Genomic DNA, 22,983 nt, shown 5'->3' with positions numbered 1-22,983 from the left:
AACTGAACAACTGTCGTCAGGGTGCCAAATGGTGAGGGGTGAGCAAAAACGAAGGTTTAGTTTGTGACATTACTTTGTGTTGCATCACTGTATCCATTTTTTTCCTTAAGAAAGTACAAATCAATAAATTAATGTATGCATCTACATGAGTCTGCAAAGAACCTAAAGTGAGATAGAGCTTTAGTCCAGAATACAGTTTCAAGTATATGTACACTCTATTTATATAGGCTATAGAGCACTGGCAACTTTACAGTTCTTTTTTTTTTTTACTGTGAAACTACTGAAGAAGAAATACTCTGTAATTTAGAAAAAAATTAAATGAACCTAAAGCAGATAGAGCATGGTGATGAAATATTTCTAATCCTGCAGCCAGCTCAGACTTGGATTTAAGTGCAAAAAACTCTCTGCATGTCAATGATCGAAAGGAATTTTAACACAGTTGTAAGGCACAACAGACCGTTAATCAGTCGCACAACTGTCATGATGATTTTTTTAAGAAAAAAAAGATTAATAGTCTGCTATAAAGTAACTTAATCGTTATTTTGACAAAGATGAACATAACAGAGATTATTTAGGTCTATTCGTGTTCAAGCTTTCTCCTACAGTGAAACCATTTTGCAATTTCATGGCAAACATGACAGCAACATAGGTTTAAAAACTGTGTTTTAATATATACATTAATATTGTTTGAAATAAATATTGGGTCAGATTGTGTATGCACTGCTTGAAAGCAAAATTGTACATTTGCATTTTTAATCACAGTTTACCTTTTTGAAATGAGTGCTACAAAAAAAGGGGGGTGGGGATAAAACTAATACAAACGTGCTCGAAGAGAATTATCTTTTGTCAAATTAATGCGATCTTATGCTGACATCTGCTGGAGGTTGTTTGTAACTGCATTAAATATAAATTTGTACTGTATTTGTGTTTTGTTTTTAAAGTTTAATAAACTTTTAGAGAGCGGAATGACGTTATTTAGATTGTTGTTCTTTACAAATTGTAACAAAATTAAAGTCCCTAATTAGATCGTTTTTAAATGTCCTTCAAAAAAACCCTCTAGTCACCGTTTAGTAACTTCGGAGACCTTACATTGCTTAACCAATTGTAGCTCCTCTTCTTCAACGTTGACCAATCACAAACAGGGACGCTTCGAGGTGAATGTTCAGCTTTCCGCGTGGTAAAAACTGCTCAGTCGGTAACTGTAGAATTGCAGTGCTGTAGGATCGGTGAAATCGAGCAGAAACCTGTTGTCGGATCTGCGACGCGCGCCGGTGTCGCAGCCATTTTTACGTGTACGTTCCCATTCAACGTCAACGGCACCGCTACACACGGCATGTTAGGTAGCAGACGGCACAGGATGCTCAGTCAAATAATGACAATTAACCCGTAGGAGTGTGTGTAAGTTTAAAACTGGGCACTTTAAGGGTAGGGGTAGTAACTTAATTTAGTAACAATGTTTCGACAGACGAAGTCAGTGTTCCAGAAACTTCGATACTTAAGGTGAGTTTTCCAAGACGTCCTGAAGCTAACCGTTAATTAGGGAATTTTGTGTGTGTGTTTTGTCGACTCTGTCTAGACAGAAAGACAGTGTTAACCTTGATGTGTAGTTCAAATATTGTTACTTTATATACAATAGTAGAAACAAGACTGATGAAAAAGCTGATGCAATCAATGATGAGAACCTATGGCTTCAGAGTTAGCGTTACTGTTTATAGCCAGTAATCAGTTATTATTGCTTTAGGAGCTGTAGTAGAGGTTAAATGTCTGCATTTTGTTCCAGTGACGGGTAACGATAGCTAATTTAGGGTTTGATAAAGGCTTTCTATGAGCCGGCACAGGTGTTGTACCATTTCAAGTCATTCTGAGATTTGTTGTGATTAGTATTTGCCTGTGGTCCCAACTGGAAATTGTCTTACTAGACTCTTACCTGGGTGGGCATGTCTGAAAAGACATGGTGGATATGGTCAAAAAGTCCCAAAAAAGTGCAATAGTGCTCAAAAGTCTTGAGTCATCCCTCATTTCTTTATAGTTTTTTTTTTTCCAAGTAACTATACCTTCTTGGCATTTTTAATGTTTCTTGAGCAGTAGTTCTCCAGGCTTTCTGACGGTCATTCAGAGTTTTTCTTTGGGCATTGGCTTTCAGTCCAGCCCTTTAACCTCAACATTTTCAGAGGAACATCATAACTGAAACTTTGGCATCTACTGTAAACCACAATAACCATTATTAAATTATGTATTATGATTATTTTGTATGATATATTTTATATTCTTTGTAAAAATACCTACTAAACTTTGCACTCCTTTTTTTCTTTAAGTTTCAATGGACAGCAGCACACATGGAGGCTGAAGAGCACTTCAGCCAGAGAGAGAGCCCTTCAGTACCAACCGGGGCAGAAGATCCACGGCTTTACGGTCAAAGAAGTAGGAACACTTTAAATTTTGGCTTGACTCTGTTAGGTGACATTAATGCAGTATAACTAAGTTATGTGGGGTTAGCTTGTAAAATATTTTAAGACGTGTTTCAAAAATGTGGAACTGTTCTCTACAGGTAAATGTGAGAGATCTGTTGTGACATTTCTTTTATTGTTGACTGAACTTCCATTTATCTTGCTGTGAGCTATGATCCTTTATGAACCTGCTCTCAAACCATTTGTGATCAAAGCTACTAATTCTGTTCCTTCCCAGGTTGTAGCGGTCCCTGACCTGTTTCTCACAGCAGTGAAGCTGACGCACGATAAAACTGGAGCTCAGTATCTGCATGCAGCACGGGATGACTCCAACAACCTCTTCAGGTTAGCGTTGTGGGGCTTTTTTGTTTGTTTGTTTTGCTCAAGTCATAACAAAACTATATACGTAAAAACAATCTAGCCTTTTAAAAATACTTAAAGTCTCTCTCCCTTAGTGTCCAGTTCAGGACGACCCCCATGGACAGCACAGGGGTACCACACATCCTGGAGCATACAGTGCTGTGTGGATCTGAGAAATATCCCTGCAGAGACCCCTTCTTCAAGATGCTCAATAGGTCGCTGTCCACTTTCATGAATGCATTCACAGGTATGGAAGCATAACTTGGACGTCAATTGACTGTGTGACCTACAAGTCCACGAGAGAAAAGCTGTGAAAGCTTGTTCATTAGTCATGTAAATTCTTGCACTGTAATGTGTTTACACTTGGATTTTTATATTTATTCTTAATTTATGTTATTTATGCTTTTTATATTTACTTATTGCGTTAAGTAATAACAATGAGTGTTTCCATGCACCAAATAAAGTTAATTCTCAGAAGTGCAAGCTAAGTGGTTATTTAATCAAAAACCAGTCATTATTTTATCATTCAGCTTCAAAAGAAAATGAAAGGTATTCTAAATGATTGTTGGTTATTTCTCACATTTCTGATGAGACCTTTCCCATTATTGATAAACAGCCAGTGACTACACCATGTATCCGTTCTCAACCCAAAATGGGAAGGACTTCCAGAATCTTCTATCGGTGTATCTGGATGCAGTTTTTTTTCCTTGTTTACGAGAGCAGGATTTCTGGTGAGTTTAGATCATCGTTACGTATTTACATTTACGAGTGTAACTGCAATTAAGTTTGTACTGCAATCAAGTGCAAAACGGTAAACAAGTTTTATTTTCAGATATGATGCCGTTATTGTGGCACTTCAGTGATGAGAAGTATAGATTGTGTGTCCGATCTGTTCTCTCTGATGAAATGAAGATAGCTGAGGGGTGAACTACAAAGTTAGATTAAAGTCAATCAGCCTCATTAAGCTATTAAAGTCTGAGGTTTCTGTGTCAGCAAAGTGGCGTTATTTATCTGGCTAAATCAGCATGAATCACCAAGTTTTAGTTTGAAGTCGTCCAGAAGTGCCATGTTTTCAACAATTCTTTTATTTACAGCATGTTTTAGGTACAATGTAGAGTCTGTGCTTGGACAATATGTTTCATATGTACAAGCTGATAAAGTGTACCGTACAAAAATCACTTAAAGAAGTTAAAGAAGGGCAAACTGTATGAGACATTGTTTGATCTGAAGACAAACTGAAGTGATTTGGGCGGTTCCTTTGTTAGACTGTGGGACAGTAAACTTTGATGTTTAAATGTATTCAGTTTAAAGTTTCAGATTTCTTTTGTGCTGTCGACACCTGAGAAATAAAACAGCAGCGCGACTTCACTCAGTGTTAAATTTAAAATCTTAATTTTGTCGCTCTATGTGATGAAACCTCTGCAGCAGTAATCTCTTATTCTCTTTACAACAAGGTTACATTTTACTGTTAATTCTTGGTTCGTTACAGATTTTTATTACCAGTTGTCGTCATCATCATCATCATCATCACCTCTCTGGTTGAACTTGGTGTCACTCAGTGATTATTTTGTTCAGTCGTATGTCTCATGAAACCCTAGTTTTTATGTGAGCACAGGCAGAAGCAGGAAGCCCAGCTTCAAAGATAAAACCAATAACCACCAATATAATACCTGTTATCACCGACTGGGGTTTTAGGTTTTTTGTTGAGCCAGCTAAGAAAGCCTGGCTGTCTGATCTGATTGTCTGTGGTTTATTTTCCAGGCAGGAAGGCTGGAGGCTGGAGAATGAAGACCCCACAGATAACAACTCCCCTCTAATGTTTAAAGGAGTGGTGTTTAATGAAATGAAGGGTGCTTTTGTAAGTTGACACAGCCACAAAGCTTCTAAATGTATAGAATATAATATTTTCATAAATGCTCTTTTTTCCCCACCTCGGGTACTTTTCGGTTACAAACTCTCCATCAAATGCAAAGTAAACAACTCTTTTTTTTTAATTTATTTTTTTTTTCAATTTATTTTTTCATACTTAAGAGAAATACTTTACTTTCATATGACTTTTTCTTTCTTTCTTTTTTTTTAAAAAAATCAATAAAAACTGCTTGAGGCAGTTCACACTTACAGAAGCCTTTAACGACTGCATAACTTTAAAAAAAAAAAAAGAAGAAGAATAAGAAAAAAAGCAGGAAAGTAATAAATTCTTCTGAACAGCACTCCTTTTTTTCTTTGTCTAATAAAAATTGTCACTCTGGCACTTTAACTGTGTAAATAAACAGCGTTTAGCCTTGAACTGATAAGATGGTGGATGATAAGAAAACACTGGAGACAGGGTTACACTGTGTCTGTGTGTGGACTCAAAAAAAAGAGTAAGAAGTATGACTTTGTTCAAAATTAACAGAGTGCCTGCTGCAAACCAACTTTAAGCTTTTTCATTTATAAAAACAGAAAATGTTTGTAATAAATGTTTAGTTTAGAATAATGTTTCTTGCTGTGTGTACTTACAGTCAGACAATGAGCGTCTGTACGCCCAGCACCTCCAGAACAAACTGTATCCTGACCATACCTACTCTGTGGTGTCAGGGGGAGAACCTCTGGCCATTCCTGACCTTACATGGGAGCAACTTAAACAATTCCATGCCACACACTACCATCCCAGCAACGCAAGGTAAATAGGCACATGCATAAATCATCCAGAGTTACTGTAAGAATATGACTAGGGATGGGTACCGGTGTCACATAAACGGTAGTAACCAGACCAAAAAGCAGCGCACATTTCGGTGCTTTATTTCGGTGCTTTTTTTTCCTGAGCTGTGATACACTTCTAGCCAATAATTTTACGTTTCCGAGGATAGTAGGCGGGTCCAGGTACGTACGTTCTTTTAGAGCAGAGCTACAGATTAAAAATGCCCAAGGCGAAGCGGTCAAAAGTCTGGCTGTACTTCACAGCAAAATATGCAAACTCAGCAGCCTGCAACAAGTGCTTTAAGCTGATACTGTGATACTGTCAAAGGAGGTAACTCCTCAAATCCGATGAAACACCTGGCGACGCATAGCGGGTTTTTTTTAAAAGCCCAGAAATGCGCCGTATGATAGCCTGCGAGACCTCACACCGAGCACATCTACTGTGCGTGGGTTGCCAGTTATCGGACCTGGAGTTAGCAATATCTCCCAAAAACACGAAGAGGAGAGTCCTGGCCCCTAGCCCTGTCAGTGTAGCAGAAATGATGACGGATGATGATGGCAGCAGCAGCCGTTCTTCTCTGCGTGAGGAGCTTAATGTTGTTCGCGTGTGATTTACGTTGAGTAGGCTAACCACGTTATTACATTAATGCATGTAAGGTGAACTAGCAAACACCGTCATAGCTACATGCGGCTGTCTTCTTGTTTGATGGCAGATACTCCCTTCACCCTGGCCAAAAAGGCTAAAATGACCAAAGAAAAAGTGGAAAACAGTTAAACATGAGAGGTTTAGGACAAAGTTTGTGTTTTTTTCCCATTGATTAAGCACTGCTTCCAGCCAAGAGTGATACCATATATGCCCCATAGCTGCAGAAAAGGCTAACATTGTTATCTTTTTACAAAAAACCAGCTGAACATGAGAGGTTTTTGGACCAATTTTGTGTTCTCCAGTCTTTAAGCACCGGTTTGAGCACCGTTTGAGCACGGCACCGTTTCAAAAGTACCGATTTGGCACCGGTATCGGATAAAACCTAAACGATACCCATCCCTAAATATGACTAATTATGGTTGAAGCGTTTTGGGGTTGTTTTGTAAAATAAATGTGAACTGGGAACATTAGAATATCTTGCCCTATAAACAAACGAGATTTTTGTTTTTAAATGTTTTCTTACATCTAGGTTCTTCACTTATGGAGATTTGCCTTTAGAACCTCATCTGAAGCAGATTCAAGAAGAAGCTTTGTCCAAGTTTGCCTGCATCGACCCGAAAACAGAAGTTCCTTCTCAGCCACGTTGGACCAGTCCTGTAAGCTCACATTAAGCTTGTCTCTGCTGCAGTGTGTTGGAGTGATAATCTATTTTGCCTTGAATCAGATAAACAAAGTTCTGTTTCTTTTATCATTTCAAAGAATGCTTTTAGTTGCTACAAAAGGTAGTTGAATATTTGATTTGTGAATATTTGTTTTTCTCCCAGAAAGAGGACCATGTGACTTGCAGTCCTGATCCTCTGGCTCCAGATCCAAACAAGCAGAACACAGTGTGTGTGAGCTATCTGCTGGGAGAGTAAGATTATATCATTTATTTCCTGCTGTGTCCTGTAGAGATATCTGCTAAAAATCAGTTCAACAAGTTCAACATGAGATGTAACCCCACATACTTCTTCCTCTTTTAGAGTTGATCTTTTTTTTTTTAATTTCAATTAGGTTGTTTTATATAGTCCTTTTTGTAGATAATTTTTCAAGAGCCATTTTAACCCATAAGAACCCACTGTGACACAGTGCTTCACACATTAAGGAAAGTTCCTGTTAAAGTTTCAACATTGACTCTCCCATAGTGTTCCTGACAGTAAAAATGGGTGTTTTTTTTCTTATTGTTGTTTTTCTCTTTAGCATCACTGATGCATTTGAAGGACTCACTCTCAGCTTGCTGTCTTCTCTGATGATCTCTGGGCCAAACTCTCCCTTCTACAAATCTCTCATCGAACCCAAACTGGGAACAGACTTCTCTTCTGTTGTTGGGTATGTGTGCAGGCGTTATAACATCCACATCAAACCTTTAATTTCACCAGTTTTGTTGGAAGTTTAATAACTGATGCATACAGTTTGGGTCTGTATACCTACTTACTCTTCACAAATTCTCTTACCACTTGTTACGCAAGAATTCCATTTAAGCATCCATAACCTGCATGTACTTGTGGAGTATTGATACAAGTGTTGCATCCTGCAGATATGATGGCAGCACCAAAGAGGCGTCGTTCAGTATCGGACTGCAGGGAGTTGATGAGGAGGATATAGAGAGAGTGAAGCAGATCATCAGCCAAACCATCGATAAAATTATAGAGTAAGTTCCCTGATCAAGTCTCCTCTCTTGTCAAAATTTCCTTCTTTGGCGTAACAAACTAAAGCCTATACAGCAACTGTTATCTTGCACTTTATGTAGCAGATTTTAAAAATGTAGGAAAACAAATAAAACATTGTATGCTGGAATCAATTTTTCAATTTTTTACTGGGCAAAATAAAAGTCATGGGTCTTTCTAATGTTTTTGTTTTGTTTTTTGAGTGTGTTCACGAATTGGTTAAGCATTTAGTTCCATTGGTGAGCAGTGAGAGGAGGCACAGCTTTGCCACTTATAAGTTACAATTTACAAAATATGACAGACTTGTTGTATTTACTGAAAAACCAATATTTCTGTAACATTTATACCTCAGGACTTTTACTTTCTCTGCACAGAGTGAGCGACAGAATACAGCAGGATCTTTACTGTAGGGTTTAAAGCATATGTATGACTTAAGATTTAATTGTTGAAAAAAGCTAAAACAGGAAAGAAGGAAGAAGCCAAAGAATAATTTTCACACTTGTCATTTAACAAAGGAATGGCTTTGAGGAGAGAAGGATTGAGGCCCTTATCCATAAGCTTGAGATCCAGATTAAACATCAGACCACAAACTTCGGCCTGTCTCTGGCCTCGGTGAGTTTACTGTTGTTTATCTGTGACCTTTATTTTGTTTTTACAACTACAAGGGCACTTGTAGTTGTAAAAACATACCGCCTACGTCCAAGTATGGCTTTGCAGTGCTGTTTATTAGTGTGTGTTCATTTTGCATAAAACCTCACATTGAATGTTTGTTTCCCCTGTTTTTTCGTTTAAATTCTGTACAAATCAAGAATGTGAATTTAACTGTTGTTATTTTTTGGGAGGCTGTCTTTGGTACAGTGTTTAAGAGTTTTATATATTATAAGGTGTAAATAATCCTAGTAAATTCCTCACCAAAACCTTTATTCATCTTATGTTATTAGTACATAGCTTCATCGTGGAACCATGATGGGGACCCGGTGGAGCTGCTGCAGATCAGTGACAGTGTTGCCAAGTTCAGACAAGCCCTGAAGGAAAACCCTCGCTTTCTCCAGGAGAAAGTCAGGCAATACTTTAAGGTGATTTAAGCACATAGTGTTTGAAATATTTTTTGTTTGTATGTCTTCATTAAATTATGTTACTTACAGGTTCAGGGCTTTACTATTTAACATTGTTGGGAAGATAAATTGCACAGTTACAGGCTGAGAGTATAATAAAATACTTTGTTTCATAGTTGACAGTTTATTTCTTATGTTGTAGTATCAAAAAACATTTCCTGAGTCCTTTCGTGAAACAAATGAAAAAACATATAACATAAATATATAAATGCTTTAACAAGGATAATGCAGAGCAGGTATTTGCTAACAAAGGATGCCACCTCGGATTAATTGTCATTGACTGGTTTTTAGGAGAACACACACCGACTGACTCTGTCAATGAGCCCAGAGGAGTCCTACCTGGAGAAACAGGCCAAAGCTGAGGAGGAGAAACTTCAGAAGAAAATCGAGGTTCTTTCTGACAGCGACAGAAAGCAGATCTATGAGAAAGGTAACATTTGAACTGCCAGAAGATTGATCACTCGTGGGTGTAATCTGTTAAACTGAATATTACCGACCTGAAGCATTGTATATTAAGACAGGTCTGCATTCAGTAGATGTTAGTATAATGTGATTTTTCTTCTCGGAAAGGTCTGGAGCTGCTGGCTGCTCAGAGTCAAACCCAGGATGTCTCCTGCCTGCCAGCACTCAAAGTGTCTGACATCGAGCCAACGATACCCATCACTCCTGTTCAAATAAGCACTGCAGGTGTGAGTCTATGCTGATTTACAAAGAGCGTGTGACGAAAACTGTTGTCTTATATAAACTGTATATAGAGCACTTTCTCATTCTTCATAGGAGGCGTTCCGGTCCAGTACTGTGAGCAGCCCACCAATGGTTTGGTGTACTTCAGAGCTTTGTGTAATCTCAACACCCTTCCAGAGGACCTCAAGGTTTTCGTCCCGCTCTTCTGCAGTGTTATTACCAAGTGAGTAACCTGTTGGTCTGCAAGACCAGAACAAGATGAATCTGAAATGCGGTGCTTACTAGCAAGGATTAGCGCTCAGGAGTCCTGGTAAATGTCTCTTCCTGCTGATACATCATTCTTTAAATACTTTTAAATATTTCCAAATGAAATACTTATCAAGTTTTCTGGATTACTTTGTGCTGATTAATACTACAGACTGAAGCTGATCTTTGAATTCTTTTTCAGCTTTGAATATTTATTTTATTTTCAAATGTTATTTGAAAACCAGTTTAGCACTGAGCTGGTAATCTCTTCTGGGTTTTCTGGTTTGCCTGTTAATATTTGGTGTTGACTCATGTGAACACAGTCTTTGGGGACTAGGGATGGGTATCGTTTAGGTTTTATCCGATACCGGTGCCAAATCGGTACTTTTGAAACGGTGCCGGTGCTCAAACGGTGCTCAAACCGGTGCTTAAAGAATGGAGAACACAAAATTGGTCCAAAAACCTCTCATGTTCAGCTGTTTTTTTGTAAAAAGATAACAATGTTAGCCTTTTCTGCAGCTATGGGGCATATATGGTATCACTCTTGGCTGGAAGCAGTGCTTAAACAATGGAAAAAACACAAACTTTGTCCAAAAACCTCTCATGTTTAACTGTTTTCCACTTTTTCTTTGGTCATTTTAGCCTTTTTGGCCAGGGTGAAGGGAGCATCTGCCATCAAACAAGAAGACAGCCGCATGTAGCTATGATGATGTTTGCTAGTTCACCTTACATGCATTAATGTAATAACGTGGTTAGCCTACTAAACGTAAATCACACAAGAACAACATTAAGCTACTCACGCAGAGAAGAACGGCTGCTGCTGCCATCAAATACGGCGCATTTCTCGGCTTTTAAAAAAACGCTATGCGTCGCCAGGTGTTTCATGAGATTTGAGGTGTTACCTCCTTTGACAGTATCACAGTATCAGCTTAAAGCACTTGTTGCAGGCTGCTGAGTTTGCATATTTTGCTGTGAAGTACAGCCAGACTTTTAACTGCTTCGCCTTGGACATTTTTAATCTGTAGCTCTGCGCTAACAGAACGTACGTACCTGGCCCCGCCTACTATTCTCGGAAACGTAAAACGATTGGCTAAAAGTGTATCACAGCTCAGGAAAAAAAAAAGCACCGAAATGTGCGCTGCTTTTCGGTGGTTACTACCGTTTATGTCAGAACGGACACCGGTACCCATCCCTATTGGGGACCTTAATAAGGTAAGTGTGCTGTGGTGTAATCACAGTGGAAAACATAAAAAAAGATTAGGTTGTTGAAAAAAAATTATCAGACTGTGATGCAATGCCAAATGGATTGCACAATGGAGTATTAAAGATTTTTCAAATGTCTGTTTGTGTGTCCGCATATGTTTGTCTGTTTAATTAGGATGGGCTGTGGAGCTCTGGACTATAGGCAGCAGGCCCAGCAGATGGAGCTGAGGACAGGGGGCATGTCTGTTTCCACTCAGGTCATCACTGACTGCAACGAGCTGGATACATATGAGCAGGTCAGTGCCAGCTAAGTGTGTTTTAAGCCAATAACACCTTTCTATCTGTGATCATTGCTGTGTGCAAAATGCAAAACAGAAAGTAGCTTTCAGCTTGATTCCTTGTGTTTTTACACAGTGCACAGTGGCATGAACTGAATCTGTTGGCCTCTCTGAAAAGAAATAACAAATGAAAAATAATAATAAATAATCAAATAATTCATGAAGGATAGAATTAAACTTTAGACCAAGACTTTATCTCTAAAGACACTTCAGTGAGCTCTTAGCACTTCCTTTCTGTGGTTGAACATCTGGATCTCTACCTTCTGTTTCAGGGTATCCTCTTATCTTCTTCGTGCCTGGAGAGGAATCTTCCTCACATGTTTCAGTTGTGGAGCGACATATTCAACAGGTAACTCCTCCCAGCTTTTTACATTTTCCACTGCTAGCGACACCAACAGATGGAACTGTCAGTTAATGGGTCTTATTTTGTCGTTTAGTCCTCACTTTGATGACGAGGAGCGCCTGAGGGTGCTGGTGATGCAGTCAGCACAGGAGTTGGCCAATAGTATCGCATACTCAGGTCACCTGTATGCTATGACTCGGGCGGGTCGTCACCTCACTCCAGCTGGAGACCTCCAGGAGACTTTTGGTGGGATGGAACAGGTATCTTTGTACATTTTAATAAAGGCTTAACCTTTCAGAAAAATCCAGCTATCCGCAAAGCTGCTTTGCTTGTTTATTTGTTTGTTTTATATTTTCTTCTAATTATCCGGGGCCGGGTTGTGGAGGTAGCAGCCTAGGCAGAGATCCTCAGACCTCCCTCTCCCCGGACACCTCTTCTAGCATGTCCGGGGGAACACAAAGGTGTCCCCAGGCCAGCTGAGAGATATAATTTCACCAGTGTGTCCCAGTGGGACATAGGTGGTTGAGGCATCTGACTCAGGGAACCACCTCAACTGGCTTCTTTCAATGTGGAAGTGTATTGGCTATAGTCTGAGTCACCCTTCGGAGAAAGTTCATGTCTGCCGCTTGTATTTGCAATCTTGTTCTTTCAGTTATTAGCCAAAGCTCGTGACCATAGGCGAGTGTAGGGATGTAGATCAACCAGTAAATTAAGAGCTTTGCTTTTATGTTCAGCTCTCTTCACCTCGACTGACCGGTACTGTGTCCACATCACTAAGTACTTACTAAGTACTGCCTCCAAAGTCCCACCGGCTAACAAAGCCGGATAGGATTCCTTCTTCAACCTAATGGTTCCCTCCACCTCAGGTGTCCACCATCTGGTTCGGGGGTTACCACCACCACAGGCACCAACCACCTTGTAGCTGCAGCTCAGTGCAATGGACCATGTTCAGGCAATCATCAGCCTGCGGACTACAGATGACAGTCAGGACCTATTTCCTGTCTTGAAGGCACCAGGAACAAATCCTCTCATCCACCAGAAAAACCCCAACATATTGGCAGCAAGCTGAGGGGATACTTAGATACCCACCCCAGCTTACTGCCTCTCACCAAGGGCAACTCCAGACTCAGACAGATTCAAGCCCCTCTCCAGGAGACTGGTTCAACACCAAGCCATGCATTTTCGGGGCCAGGCCCGCCCAGGCCTCATGAACTAAGTCCCAGCAACTAGGCGCTCGCCCTCAGGCACGCTCCCCGGGCCTGGTTCCAAACTCCATCCAACAGTGTCTTGTGTCAAAGAAAATGTACTGTATGTTTAAAATCACTATTCATGTTATTTTAAATTTCTGCAACAAAGGGTAGAGATGTGATGGTGTCAATACTTTGGAACCAATACTTCATCTTCTAACAACAGGTTACGTTTATGAAGAGAACAGCTGCGATGGCAGACCTCAGCCAAATCATCCGAACGTTACCCAGGCTCAAAATACACCTTTTCAACCCAAACAACATGAGGTGGGTCCATAATACACCTGCTATATGTAGACTTTATCTTTATTTCACTGTAAATAATGAACTATAAAATAGTGAAATATCAGGCACTCAACGCATCTTATTTTAAATGTGTCCATATAGATGTGCAATCAACTCAACTCCAGAGAAAGTATCTGATGCAGCGGCACACTTGGAGGGTTTTATAAAGGATGTGGCTAAGAACAGAAAGGAACGCAAACCTGTCAGACCAAATATTATTGAGGTGAAGTTGAACAGGGAAAACAAAATATGTGTAAATGAATTAATTCATTGTTATAATCAATCCAATTTTTTTTTTTTTTTTTTAATCTTTGTGTTTATTGCAGAAGCCGATAAACCCTCTGGATGACAATGGCCCACGAAGAAAACTAATATCAGTAGGTTCAATAGTTACATTTTTCTTTATTTCTTTCTTAATCCACTGATCAATTTTTGAAGAATTGTTTTGTTACAATTAACATCTTCATAATTCAATAAGTAATCCATTTCTGATTTAGAATTAAATTAATTTGCGGTTTTACATTTTTCAGGAGCCAACCTTCCATCCATGTCCAATGAAGACTTTCTTTCAGATGCCTTTCCCTGTCAACTTTGTCAGTGAGAGTATTCGCGCAGTGCCCTTCTCCCACAAGGACTATGCCAGGTAACGATATCATTACATCCTGCTAGCAGCAGGTAAATAACTGTAACACAGTTTATGGCGGCTTTAGTGTGTTCTTTAACTTAATTTTACTGAAAATGTGTTGCTTTTTTTTTTTTTTCTCAGTTATGCATTTGTAATAACTGCATGCAGTAAACACTTTCTCTTTACTCCTTCATTAGTTTGTGCATCTTAGCCAGGATGATGACAGCAAAGTTTCTTCATGGAGAGATCCGTGAGAAAGGCGGAGCTTATGGAGGCGGGGCCAAGATAGGAGGAGGCCTGTTCACCTTTTACTCTTACAGGTGGGTAGAAGTTCAATACAAAGGTTTACTGTGTATCAATAGGGAAGGAAGGCAGGAAACATTGAAAGTTCAAATTATGATAAGAATTTCGGAGAGTTTTGACCTCATGTGTTGTCTCTTCTGTGTCCAAGGGATCCAAACACAGTGCAGACATTATCTGCTTTTGGTAACGGTATCGAGTGGGCAAAGTCAGGAAAGTTCACCCAGCAAGACATCGACGAAGCCAAACTGTCAGTCTTCTCAGCGGTGGACTCACCTGTGGCCCCCGCAGACAAAGGTGAGGTGCCATCTGAGTGATGAGAGGTTCCCTGAAAGCAGCTGCCTGGATCAGTTTACATCAAACCTTTAAAGGATTTTAACACATTCTGTCCTTGCATGAGAATGAATCTGTAAATATTCAAAAAGGCTTCATAATAGAGTAAATTTTGTGTGTGTTTATGCATCTGTACAGAACTTTGCCTTCAGACTCTCACAGCCAGTGTGGTGCACATGCTACCTTCCCCCATCTTTAACTATTTTGCATCATTTTAGACTTGAAGTAATAATATACAGTTGAATTTATAGAGCGAATGGATCCCTTAGCTGAAGCTGTAATTTCAGCATTCTTTATGTTCTGATGCAAAGCTTGTGACTCTGTCTTTGGTGCAGGCATGGGTCAGTTCCTCAGTGGGGTCACGGACGAGATGAAGCAGAGTCACAGACAAAGACTCTTTGCTGTTGACCATAAAAACCTAGTGGATGTGGCTGAAAGGTAAAACTGACCAATCCTGCAAAATGCAATTTGTCAAGATGCTGCTGTTTATTTACAACAAGTAGAGCTTTCTTATGCCCGCAAAATAATCCCTCGTTTTTTTCTGCAGGTACCTCAGTGCTGGTCAGAAGACGTGTGGCGTTGCCATTCTGGGCCCAGAGAATGACGTTATTAAAAAAGATCCTTCATGGATTATAAAATAGGACTGTCAGTAGATATTTTCAAAGTGGTCATCCAAAGAACAAGTGTTATCTCAGAAATGTTTTAAATGGTGGCAAAAAGAAAGCTGAACCGCACAAAAGAAAGAGGAAGAAAGTTACCTAATCAGTGTCTGCCATTTGAAATACTTGTATGACTGCCTATTCATATTCTGTTATGTACATATTAGAATTAAATGCTGCATCATGACATTGGAATACAAAATCTGTCATTGGTGAGTCATTAAAACACTTTATTCCTGGGGGAAAGAAATTAGTTTCCCCAAATATTGACTTAATTGGTCCAGTATTTAAGATATTTGTGTAATATTTCTGCCTGGGCTCAAATACTTTAAAGGTAGTTTTAACAGTAGGCAGTGGGCAGCACAGTGGCTAGTAGGGCTGCTCAATTAATCGAATTTTAATCACGATTACGATCTGGGCTTTCAACGATCATTAAAAATGACTGAGCCGATTATTAGACCCTCCCTCATGCTTTACTCTCGCGCTGCTCCGTGTGGTAAGTCAAGCGCACCGCTCTCCATTTCGAACACGCGTCACAACAATTAAGAGGACCCGAGGGAAGCTCGGAAAGCTAAGCAGAAGTTATTTGGAGAGGAGAGTGACTGCCGTTGGTTGAAAAGAGGTAAAAAAAAAAAAAAAACTTCAGTGGTGTGGAAACATTATGGGTTGGCGGAGTTAGACGTGGATCAAGTAGACAGTGTGTAAACTTTGCTACGATGTAGTAGCTGCACCACAGAGCAACACTGCAAAGTTGACTAAACATAGATGTTTACATTTTTCATTTATTTCTTATATTGCAAACATTTGCACTGTTATCAGTATTTGCACACTATTTTATATTATTTTTTAAAGTCATTATTCAATACATTGTTATTGTTAACCCTTTAAAGCCGGTCAGAGCAGCACACTCCGTTTTGCGTAACTATTTTTAAATCCCTGTAGAACCTGAACCGCTAAGCTAGCGCAATAATTTGTTTTGCATATGAAACCGGAGGAGTTGTACTTACATCTTATGCCATCAGCTTGTCCTCGGTCACGGTTTCCTTCCACATAAAGCTTTGCAAAAATTGCATAAAAAGCGCTTGCAGTAACAAAAACATAATATTCCAGAAACACGCTTTGCCAATCCGATCAGCTGTTCTTAACACTTCCCACAGTGAAACAGACGTCAACTCGAACTATCACATTTCCTGCCCGAAACCGGAAGTGATGTCATTTTTGCGGAAAATGTAGTTTTTTACTTGTAGGCCTTAAGTAAAAAACTATACTATACTATACTTATACTAGTGTTTTTATAAGTCATGTTTGACTCTATACTTTTCTGAATAGTTGCTGGGATGCTTAGAACTCGAATTGCACAGCTGGAAATAGTTTATTTTGATGCACGTGCTGTTTTCTTTGCAAATTTGCATCATAGGATTGTTTTTTTTGTTTTTCCTGCAGTATATAAAAATTGCTGTATCTCCAAAATAAAACTATGAAGACACTCAAAATAAATTTCCTGTTGTTGTAAACTATTTTTTGCAACTTTTTTGTATTTAAAGTTTTGAGGGATAAACCTCTTAAATTTCTCCAAGTAGAAATATATGTAAACAAAACAAAAACGATTTTCAATTTTTTTGTAGTTTATTGCACTTGTTTGCAATTAATGTAGTTACTATGGACTTAATGCATACATATTATTAAAATATGGGCTATAACAGTTGTATTGATGTATAGCAACTTGAAATGCTCCCACAAATGGCACTACAGCATGTACAAAAAAAATAATATAAGCTCTGGCGGACTTGGTTCTATGGTAGGTCTTAAAGGGTTAAATAAATATCGTCAAATAATCGTGATCTCAATTTCAGTGAAAATAATCGTGATTATCATTTTTGCCATAATCAAGCAGCCCTAGTGGCTAGCACTGTTGCCGCACAGCAAGAAGGTTCTGCGTTCAATTTCACCATCAGGCCGGGGTCTTTCTGTGTGGAGTTTGCATGTTCTCCCCGTGTCTGCGTGGGTTCCCTCCGGGTACTCCGGCTTCCTCCCACCGTCCAAAGACATGCAGCTTGTGGGGATAGGTTAATTGGAAAATCCAAATTGCCACTAGGTGTGAATGTGAGTGTGAATGGTTGTCTGTCGTTGTGTGTTAGCCCTGCGACAGACTGGCGACCTGTCCAGGGTGTACCCTGTCTCTCGCCCCATGACAGCTGGGATAGGCTCCAGCGCCCCCCGCGACCCTGAAAAGGATAAGCGGAAGCGAATGGATGTATGGTCTCGTTCCACAATCAGTGTCCCCATTGTCCTGGTAATTTACTGTTTTTTACAGAATTACTTCCTGCCAGAGTACTTGAACCTAAGTAAATCTCATGGTTCTGCTAGTTACTGCTTTACCAAGATGGCTGCAGATATTTTGAAGCCCCTGTCTAAATGAATGGATAGAAGTTATACTGGTGCCTGTGTGAAGTTACACAACATTACGGTTTAATTTATGACTCAATCCAACAATCAACATCTCAGGCTCCTCCCATCAAACAAATACAAAGAGCCAGCGACATAAAAGTGAGATACAATAACACAAAACAGTTAGAGTTTCAACACAATAAATGCTTTATTACTCTGTGAAAGAACACGTCACACTGCCAGCACATAAATGTTGCGTAGTCTCAGACACTCTCCGTCTCACTGAGGAGCTACAGCAACAGCCAATTGGACCCTACTTACAGATAACCACTACAAGATGCCAGACACAACGCCCAGGGTGGATACAAAAAGCAAAGGCAACAACACAACAAACACACAATTAGCAGGTGACAGGACACACAACCAGCTCGTCCCAAAACCCCCAGAAGAAAAACATCCTTCAAGTTTCAACATTTTATAATCAACCTGGCCAACATGCTGAAAGCATGTGATCCTCGTGAAATATATTCTCTCTGTATAAGCAGCTTTAGGGGGTCGTATTAAATATGGGGCTCAAAGTGCAGTACAAGGTAAAGGTGACAAAAGCCAGATTTCAGCCAAGCTGTGTTTACACAACATTTGCTCAGCTACATATCTTCAAGTAATAAAATTAGATATAGCTACTCTTTAGGAGATAAAATCTAAATACTTATACAGTACATAATGAACAGGGTCCATATATGTGTGTTTACTTATATAATACTTTTAGGGATCTATAAAATAAAATATTAGCGCTGCTAGGAAGTTCACACTACTTAATAAAATCTCAAATCCCATGACCCATAATATAGAATCCCTTCTGAAAAGTGCCGTGACTTTACCATTCAATAGAGCTTTTAAAATAACCTATCTTTTATAATCTACCTTAACGTATTTGCAGTCAGTCAGCAGCTGATCAGTCAGTGAGTGAGTAGCCGTCACTGTTTTGTGAAGCTGTTGTCCTGTTGAAGTGAAGCTCTGCGTGTGGAAGTGAGGCGGTTCAGATGGCCGTTGAGGTGTTGCTGTCTTTGGGTCGGACCCGCGTCACGTGTTCCAGCTGCCCGGAGTCGGACACGTCATAGCTTGTCTTATACTTGGCCAGGATTTTCATTAGAGGACGGAGCTTCAGCCACCACTGCTCCTTAGGGATCCTGTGACTGAAAGTAGAGAATAGACGAATGTTCTCTACACTATTTCTTAACCACAGAGATCTTAAAAGCAAGATTAAAACAAAAAGCCTGGGACCGCTGCTTCAGAGAATTTTAAGGGAATTGGGTCAGAATATTTTCCAGGTTTGTTCTTAATAATCTGGTTCAGATGCATTAGCACTACCTTTTGTTTTTAACTATGTTAAAGATCTGCAAATGGTCCTCTAAAACATTTTTCCTCTCACACAGTAAGTAAGCTCAGCTTGTGAGCTTACTTACTCAGGGTTGTGAGCTGCACTGCTACAGATATTAAACAATCTTCTTACACAAAGTCTGTCTCGTCCCGGAGCTGCGCCACAGGCTGAAAGACCAGAGATCTGCGACGCATCCCCAGCAGGCATGCGGTGTCCTCCGAGTTCGCAAACACTCTCCCTGCAACGAAGAGAAGCATCAGCTTTTGTAACTGAGGCAAAGCAATTTCACACCTAAATGTTCTGCATCCTCGCTGGAATCAAGTGTCACATTTATGTGCTTGCCTCCTTTGTAGGACTCCTTGAGTGTCCGGGTGATCCACTGCATGGCTTTGGCTGCAATTTTGGTACCAAAGTTTCTGTCAAAGGGAGATGGAGCTCCTCCCTGACATGGAAAAAAAGTCATATTTATTCAAAATAAGGGCATTACATATAAAATATCACAAGTCTAGTATCTAAAATAATGTTAAGTGCACTTTTCTGTTACACTATAACTCTTAATTTTGATCACTTACAATCACTAGTTTAGCAACATAACTCTACACAGTAATGTCTGCAATATCTCCCAGATAGACAGGATGGATGGATAAAGGATAGCAGATATTTTGTGGATTTGGCTCCTTGCATCACAGATTGTCATCATTGCTGATAAACATATCAAGCACAGCATCGCGTTCATTCTTTTGTGCACGTGGCCAACCTGCTGCATGTGACCGAGGATGTTCTTCCTGCAGTCGAACACTCCTCGCCCTTCCTCAGAGTAAAGCTGGTAGATGAAATCTGTGGTGAAGTTCTCGTTGCAGTTCTCATTTCTAAAACACAGCACAAGGGCAACAGGCCGGTTAAGGGATCGCTTCACCAAATAACAAGTGCTCCCTTAAAAGAAGATGCTCTAAACAATGCCTGAACCCATTTATCAACTAACAGAGGACACAGAGTCACCAGGCTGCTAAGTCTCCACACACCAGCGTTCATATACCCTTCATCCAGGCTCTGCTTTTCACTGCATGCATGCATAGAGATGCTGTGATGCACCACTATGTTTGAGGGCATCTTAAAATAATGAAATTATGCAGGCACACAATGTCACCTGCACTCGGTTCAAAATACAACGTTTGTCCTATTTCCACAGACCTCGGTCCTGCTGGGAGCAATTTCCAACAGCATGGTGGTGCAGTGGACTAAAATAACCTCAATAGAGGACATGAAATAAAGTGTAAGGTTAATCAAAAATCTTTTATTTGCCAAAATGGTTTTATATACATAATTGAGAAACACTTATTTACAAATAACGCACTGCAGATGACATTTAAAAATAGAGCATTTTGCATTTTTTGTTCATCGCAGACGTACGCACAGGTCCGTACAATAAATCCCACAGGCTTGTGTAAGGTAATGCATCTAAATGTAACTTTAAAGAATGAAGGTGTTTAGCCTCACCTGAGCACCAGTCCCCTCTGGATGCTCGTCTTCATCTTCTCTGTCAGATGCTCCACGTTGGCCTGAAAACACAGAGTCTCTCACATTAAACCTGCAAGAGCAACTCTCACTCTTCAGTCTCTCATTGCAGAGTGAAGAGCTGCAGGTAACATTTACACCACCATGGGGCGCCATATCTTGTCTTTTACCCAGCTGGTGAGCCCAAGAGGGTTAATGCAACAGAAATGCAGGTTTACGACACCACACACATGCGCTTTTTACTGCTTCTCATTGTGATCACTGAAAAAGTGTTTGTTTGTTTTATTACCTATTCATGCATTTTTATGGTTGAAATTCTTTGTGACACGTACTAGTTATAGTTCATATGCAAAGGCAGACTTCTAAAAAACTAAATTGTGCACTGCGCCCAGACTTTTTAAAAAGAAAATTAGTTTGACAAAATTTACAGAGCATAAAGAACTCAACATTGTTAGATTAAAATTAAGTAAAACATACACAGACAAAATAAATAAAAAGACAATTAATATTAAAAGTGTATGTAACAGGAACATTGTAAACAATAATAGTCCTGACGTCTCTAATCTCCCTGACCTGATCTGTGTTGATGAGATCTGTCTGTCATTGAATGACTGATGCAGCTCAGAGGTTATTAATAAATTGCTTCATGTGCACTGCTATAATCTGGGTCACCTGCACAGCCCTGAAACATCCAGGCAGAGGCACTGATTGACTAACGGAAGCTTCTGCACTGCACTGCGATCAGTCTGCTCCACTACTGCTAAGGATGGAAATGTGCAATGTAGTGAAAGGTATTAGGCTCATTTCCAGCTCTATGTTGCTTATTCTGAACTCTTGATTCATAATCCAGTGCAGGGTTGGCTGGAAGTCTGTGTTAGCCCTGCAACAGAAGAAAGTGGACGGATGCCCTGACTTTTCAAAACAAGCCATTTTTAGCCAACTTTCTTCTAACTGGCTGCCTGTCGTAGACAGAAAGCTTGAACATTACGTGGGTGGGGCTCAGTTGTGTGGCTGAGATGACCATATTAGGAATTTCTGTTCTTATTGACATCATACAGAGCCCAAAAATAAAAAAGCCATGTTAAACGGAGGATGAGGAGCAGTTTGAATCCTGAATGTTTATGCTGTTGCCCTCATAAATGGTGTTACCAATAAAATCCAGTCATGAAACATACAAAAAATAAATTAAATGGAACTCAAAAAGGACTTGACAGGAATCATGGCTATAAGAGTCATCGAGAGAGTAAAAGGTCTTGGTATTTTCTGATGATGAGAGGAGACATGAAAATAAGGCATTTTCTGTTGGATACAGACTTTTTCTCTCTAACCTGAAGGTCACGGATGTCAAATGGCTCCTCGTAGATGTAGACAGTGTCGGCGCCTGCAGCCAGACCACCCACGGTGGCCAGGTAGCCACAGTAGCCCCCCATTGTCTCAATGATGAACACTCGCCGCTTGGTGCCACTAGCTGACTGTTTGATGCGATCACATGTCTGATTCACACACACATAAAACAGTATACAATCATTAAACAAGAAAAATATGTTCACGCAGAGAGCATGCAAATGCAAAACACACTGTACACACAAGTAGAGCTGACAGGAATATTTTATTTATCCTGATAATATAAGAAGGATTTGTGAGAAAACATCTGAGCTTTTTGATTGTGGGTGAAAACTGGTAAATATGATTTGATTTGATTTGATATACCTTTATTAGTCCCAAAATATGTCATATATGTCATCACTTTGTAAAATAAAATTAAAAAGAAAAGATACCTGCATCAGCTCTACTTTAAAGTACATAAAATAGCTGAGTGTCCTTAGAGATGCACAGATTGACTCAGTAACTCAGTCCAGTCATTTATTTTACAGCCTGTCATACCACACTGAAACTAATTTATCTGATTGTTTAACGTGGCAGTCGACTGGCTGCATGTGGACAGACCAGGGCATGAGGCTAAAAACGTGCTTATTTCTTCAGACATCTTATCATCAGTTTTGTAAGTGGAGGATTTATTAAATGCAAATATTTTCAGGATGTACAGAACATTTGCAGCAAAAGAGTTACTCTGCTGTGATTTTATTTCAGGCCTCGCCCAGTTCAGGTGAAACTAGACGGTATGCAAATGATTATGACACCCCTGATGTAGACGGTCGCGGACTGAGGCTACATCCACACTAGCCCGGACAGATTTGAAAACGGTGTTTTCGTCTGACAACGCTCTGCGTCCACACTAGCGTTTTCAGTCGTTTTCACAGAGTTCTGCGTCCACATTGAAACGGCCGAAAACGCTTACGTCCCAGTACTGTGCATGCGTGAAACGCAAGAAGATTCGACCTGCCTCATTTCTGCCGCTTATGTACTTTTCGGCTCTTTGAAACGTCGAATGTTGAGGAAAAGCACCGAGTTTTTTAAATGGACTAACAATGAGGTGGAGTTGTTGCTGCGAGTAACACAAAAGTACAAAGTTGAAAAAGCAA

At 39.8% G+C, this 22,983-nt stretch overlaps 2 protein-coding genes across 6 annotated transcripts in view; one reads left to right on the top strand and one right to left on the bottom strand.

The window, feature by feature from the left end:
* The first annotated feature begins 1,203 nt into the window (after positions 1 to 1,203).
* pitrm1 (pitrilysin metallopeptidase 1) lies at positions 1,204 to 15,418 on the top strand. The gene is made up of 27 exons (XM_085389322.1): positions 1,204 to 1,500; positions 2,316 to 2,421; positions 2,686 to 2,792; positions 2,903 to 3,054; positions 3,424 to 3,538; positions 4,569 to 4,665; positions 5,309 to 5,469; positions 6,662 to 6,788; positions 6,957 to 7,045; positions 7,372 to 7,500; positions 7,709 to 7,822; positions 8,354 to 8,450; positions 8,780 to 8,914; positions 9,245 to 9,383; positions 9,524 to 9,640; positions 9,731 to 9,860; positions 11,262 to 11,382; positions 11,697 to 11,773; positions 11,862 to 12,027; positions 13,181 to 13,281; positions 13,402 to 13,522; positions 13,626 to 13,676; positions 13,830 to 13,942; positions 14,122 to 14,244; positions 14,376 to 14,521; positions 14,893 to 14,995; positions 15,105 to 15,418. Exons 1-27 carry the CDS (start codon positions 1,454 to 1,456, stop codon positions 15,196 to 15,198), a joined length of 3,078 nt encoding a protein of 1,025 aa, XP_085245448.1. The 5' UTR covers positions 1,204 to 1,453; the 3' UTR covers positions 15,199 to 15,418.
* Positions 15,419 to 17,730: 2,312 nt separating this feature from the next.
* LOC146647603 (ATP-dependent 6-phosphofructokinase, platelet type-like) overlaps positions 17,731 to 22,983 on the bottom strand; it is a 57,270-nt gene continuing 52,017 nt past the window's right edge. For 2 of the 5 annotated variants that reach the window (XM_085388434.1, XM_085388435.1), the window contains 6 exons: positions 21,829 to 21,993; positions 20,483 to 20,544; positions 19,743 to 19,854; positions 19,328 to 19,427; positions 19,118 to 19,223; positions 17,731 to 18,800 (listed from right to left, as the gene is read on the bottom strand). In XM_085388434.1, coding sequence (XP_085244560.1) covers positions 18,644 to 18,800; positions 19,118 to 19,223; positions 19,328 to 19,427; positions 19,743 to 19,854; positions 20,483 to 20,544; positions 21,829 to 21,993 — 702 coding nt within the window. In that variant the 3' untranslated portion in view covers positions 17,731 to 18,643. The remainder of the gene's footprint in view (positions 18,801 to 19,117; positions 19,224 to 19,327; positions 19,428 to 19,742; positions 19,855 to 20,482; positions 20,545 to 21,828; positions 21,994 to 22,983) is intronic. The other 3 variants (XM_085388433.1, XM_085388431.1, XM_085388432.1) reach the window with 3 other exon arrangements.

Source organism: Rhamphochromis longiceps, linkage group LG18 (assembly GCF_057381845.1).
Source record: "Rhamphochromis longiceps isolate RC_006_pf linkage group LG18, R_longiceps_female_GT1.1, whole genome shotgun sequence".
Classification (NCBI taxonomy): domain Eukaryota; kingdom Metazoa; phylum Chordata; class Actinopteri; order Cichliformes; family Cichlidae; genus Rhamphochromis; species Rhamphochromis longiceps.
Note: the sequence above shows the minus strand (reverse complement) of the source record. Positions and strands in the feature narration are given on the sequence as shown.

Bases quoted from the DNA above. Each gene is read 5' to 3' on its own strand.
- pitrm1 (XM_085389322.1), top strand. From the start codon at position 1,454: ATGTTTCGACAGACGAAGTCAGTGTTCCAGAAACTTCGATACTTAAG. The intron at 9,384-9,523 runs GTAACATTTGAA...CTTCTCGGAAAG, and splicing joins AAAGCAGATCTATGAGAAAG to GTCTGGAGCTGCTGGCTGCT. The intron at 13,943-14,121 runs GTAACGATATCA...CTCCTTCATTAG, and splicing joins TCCCACAAGGACTATGCCAG to TTTGTGCATCTTAGCCAGGA.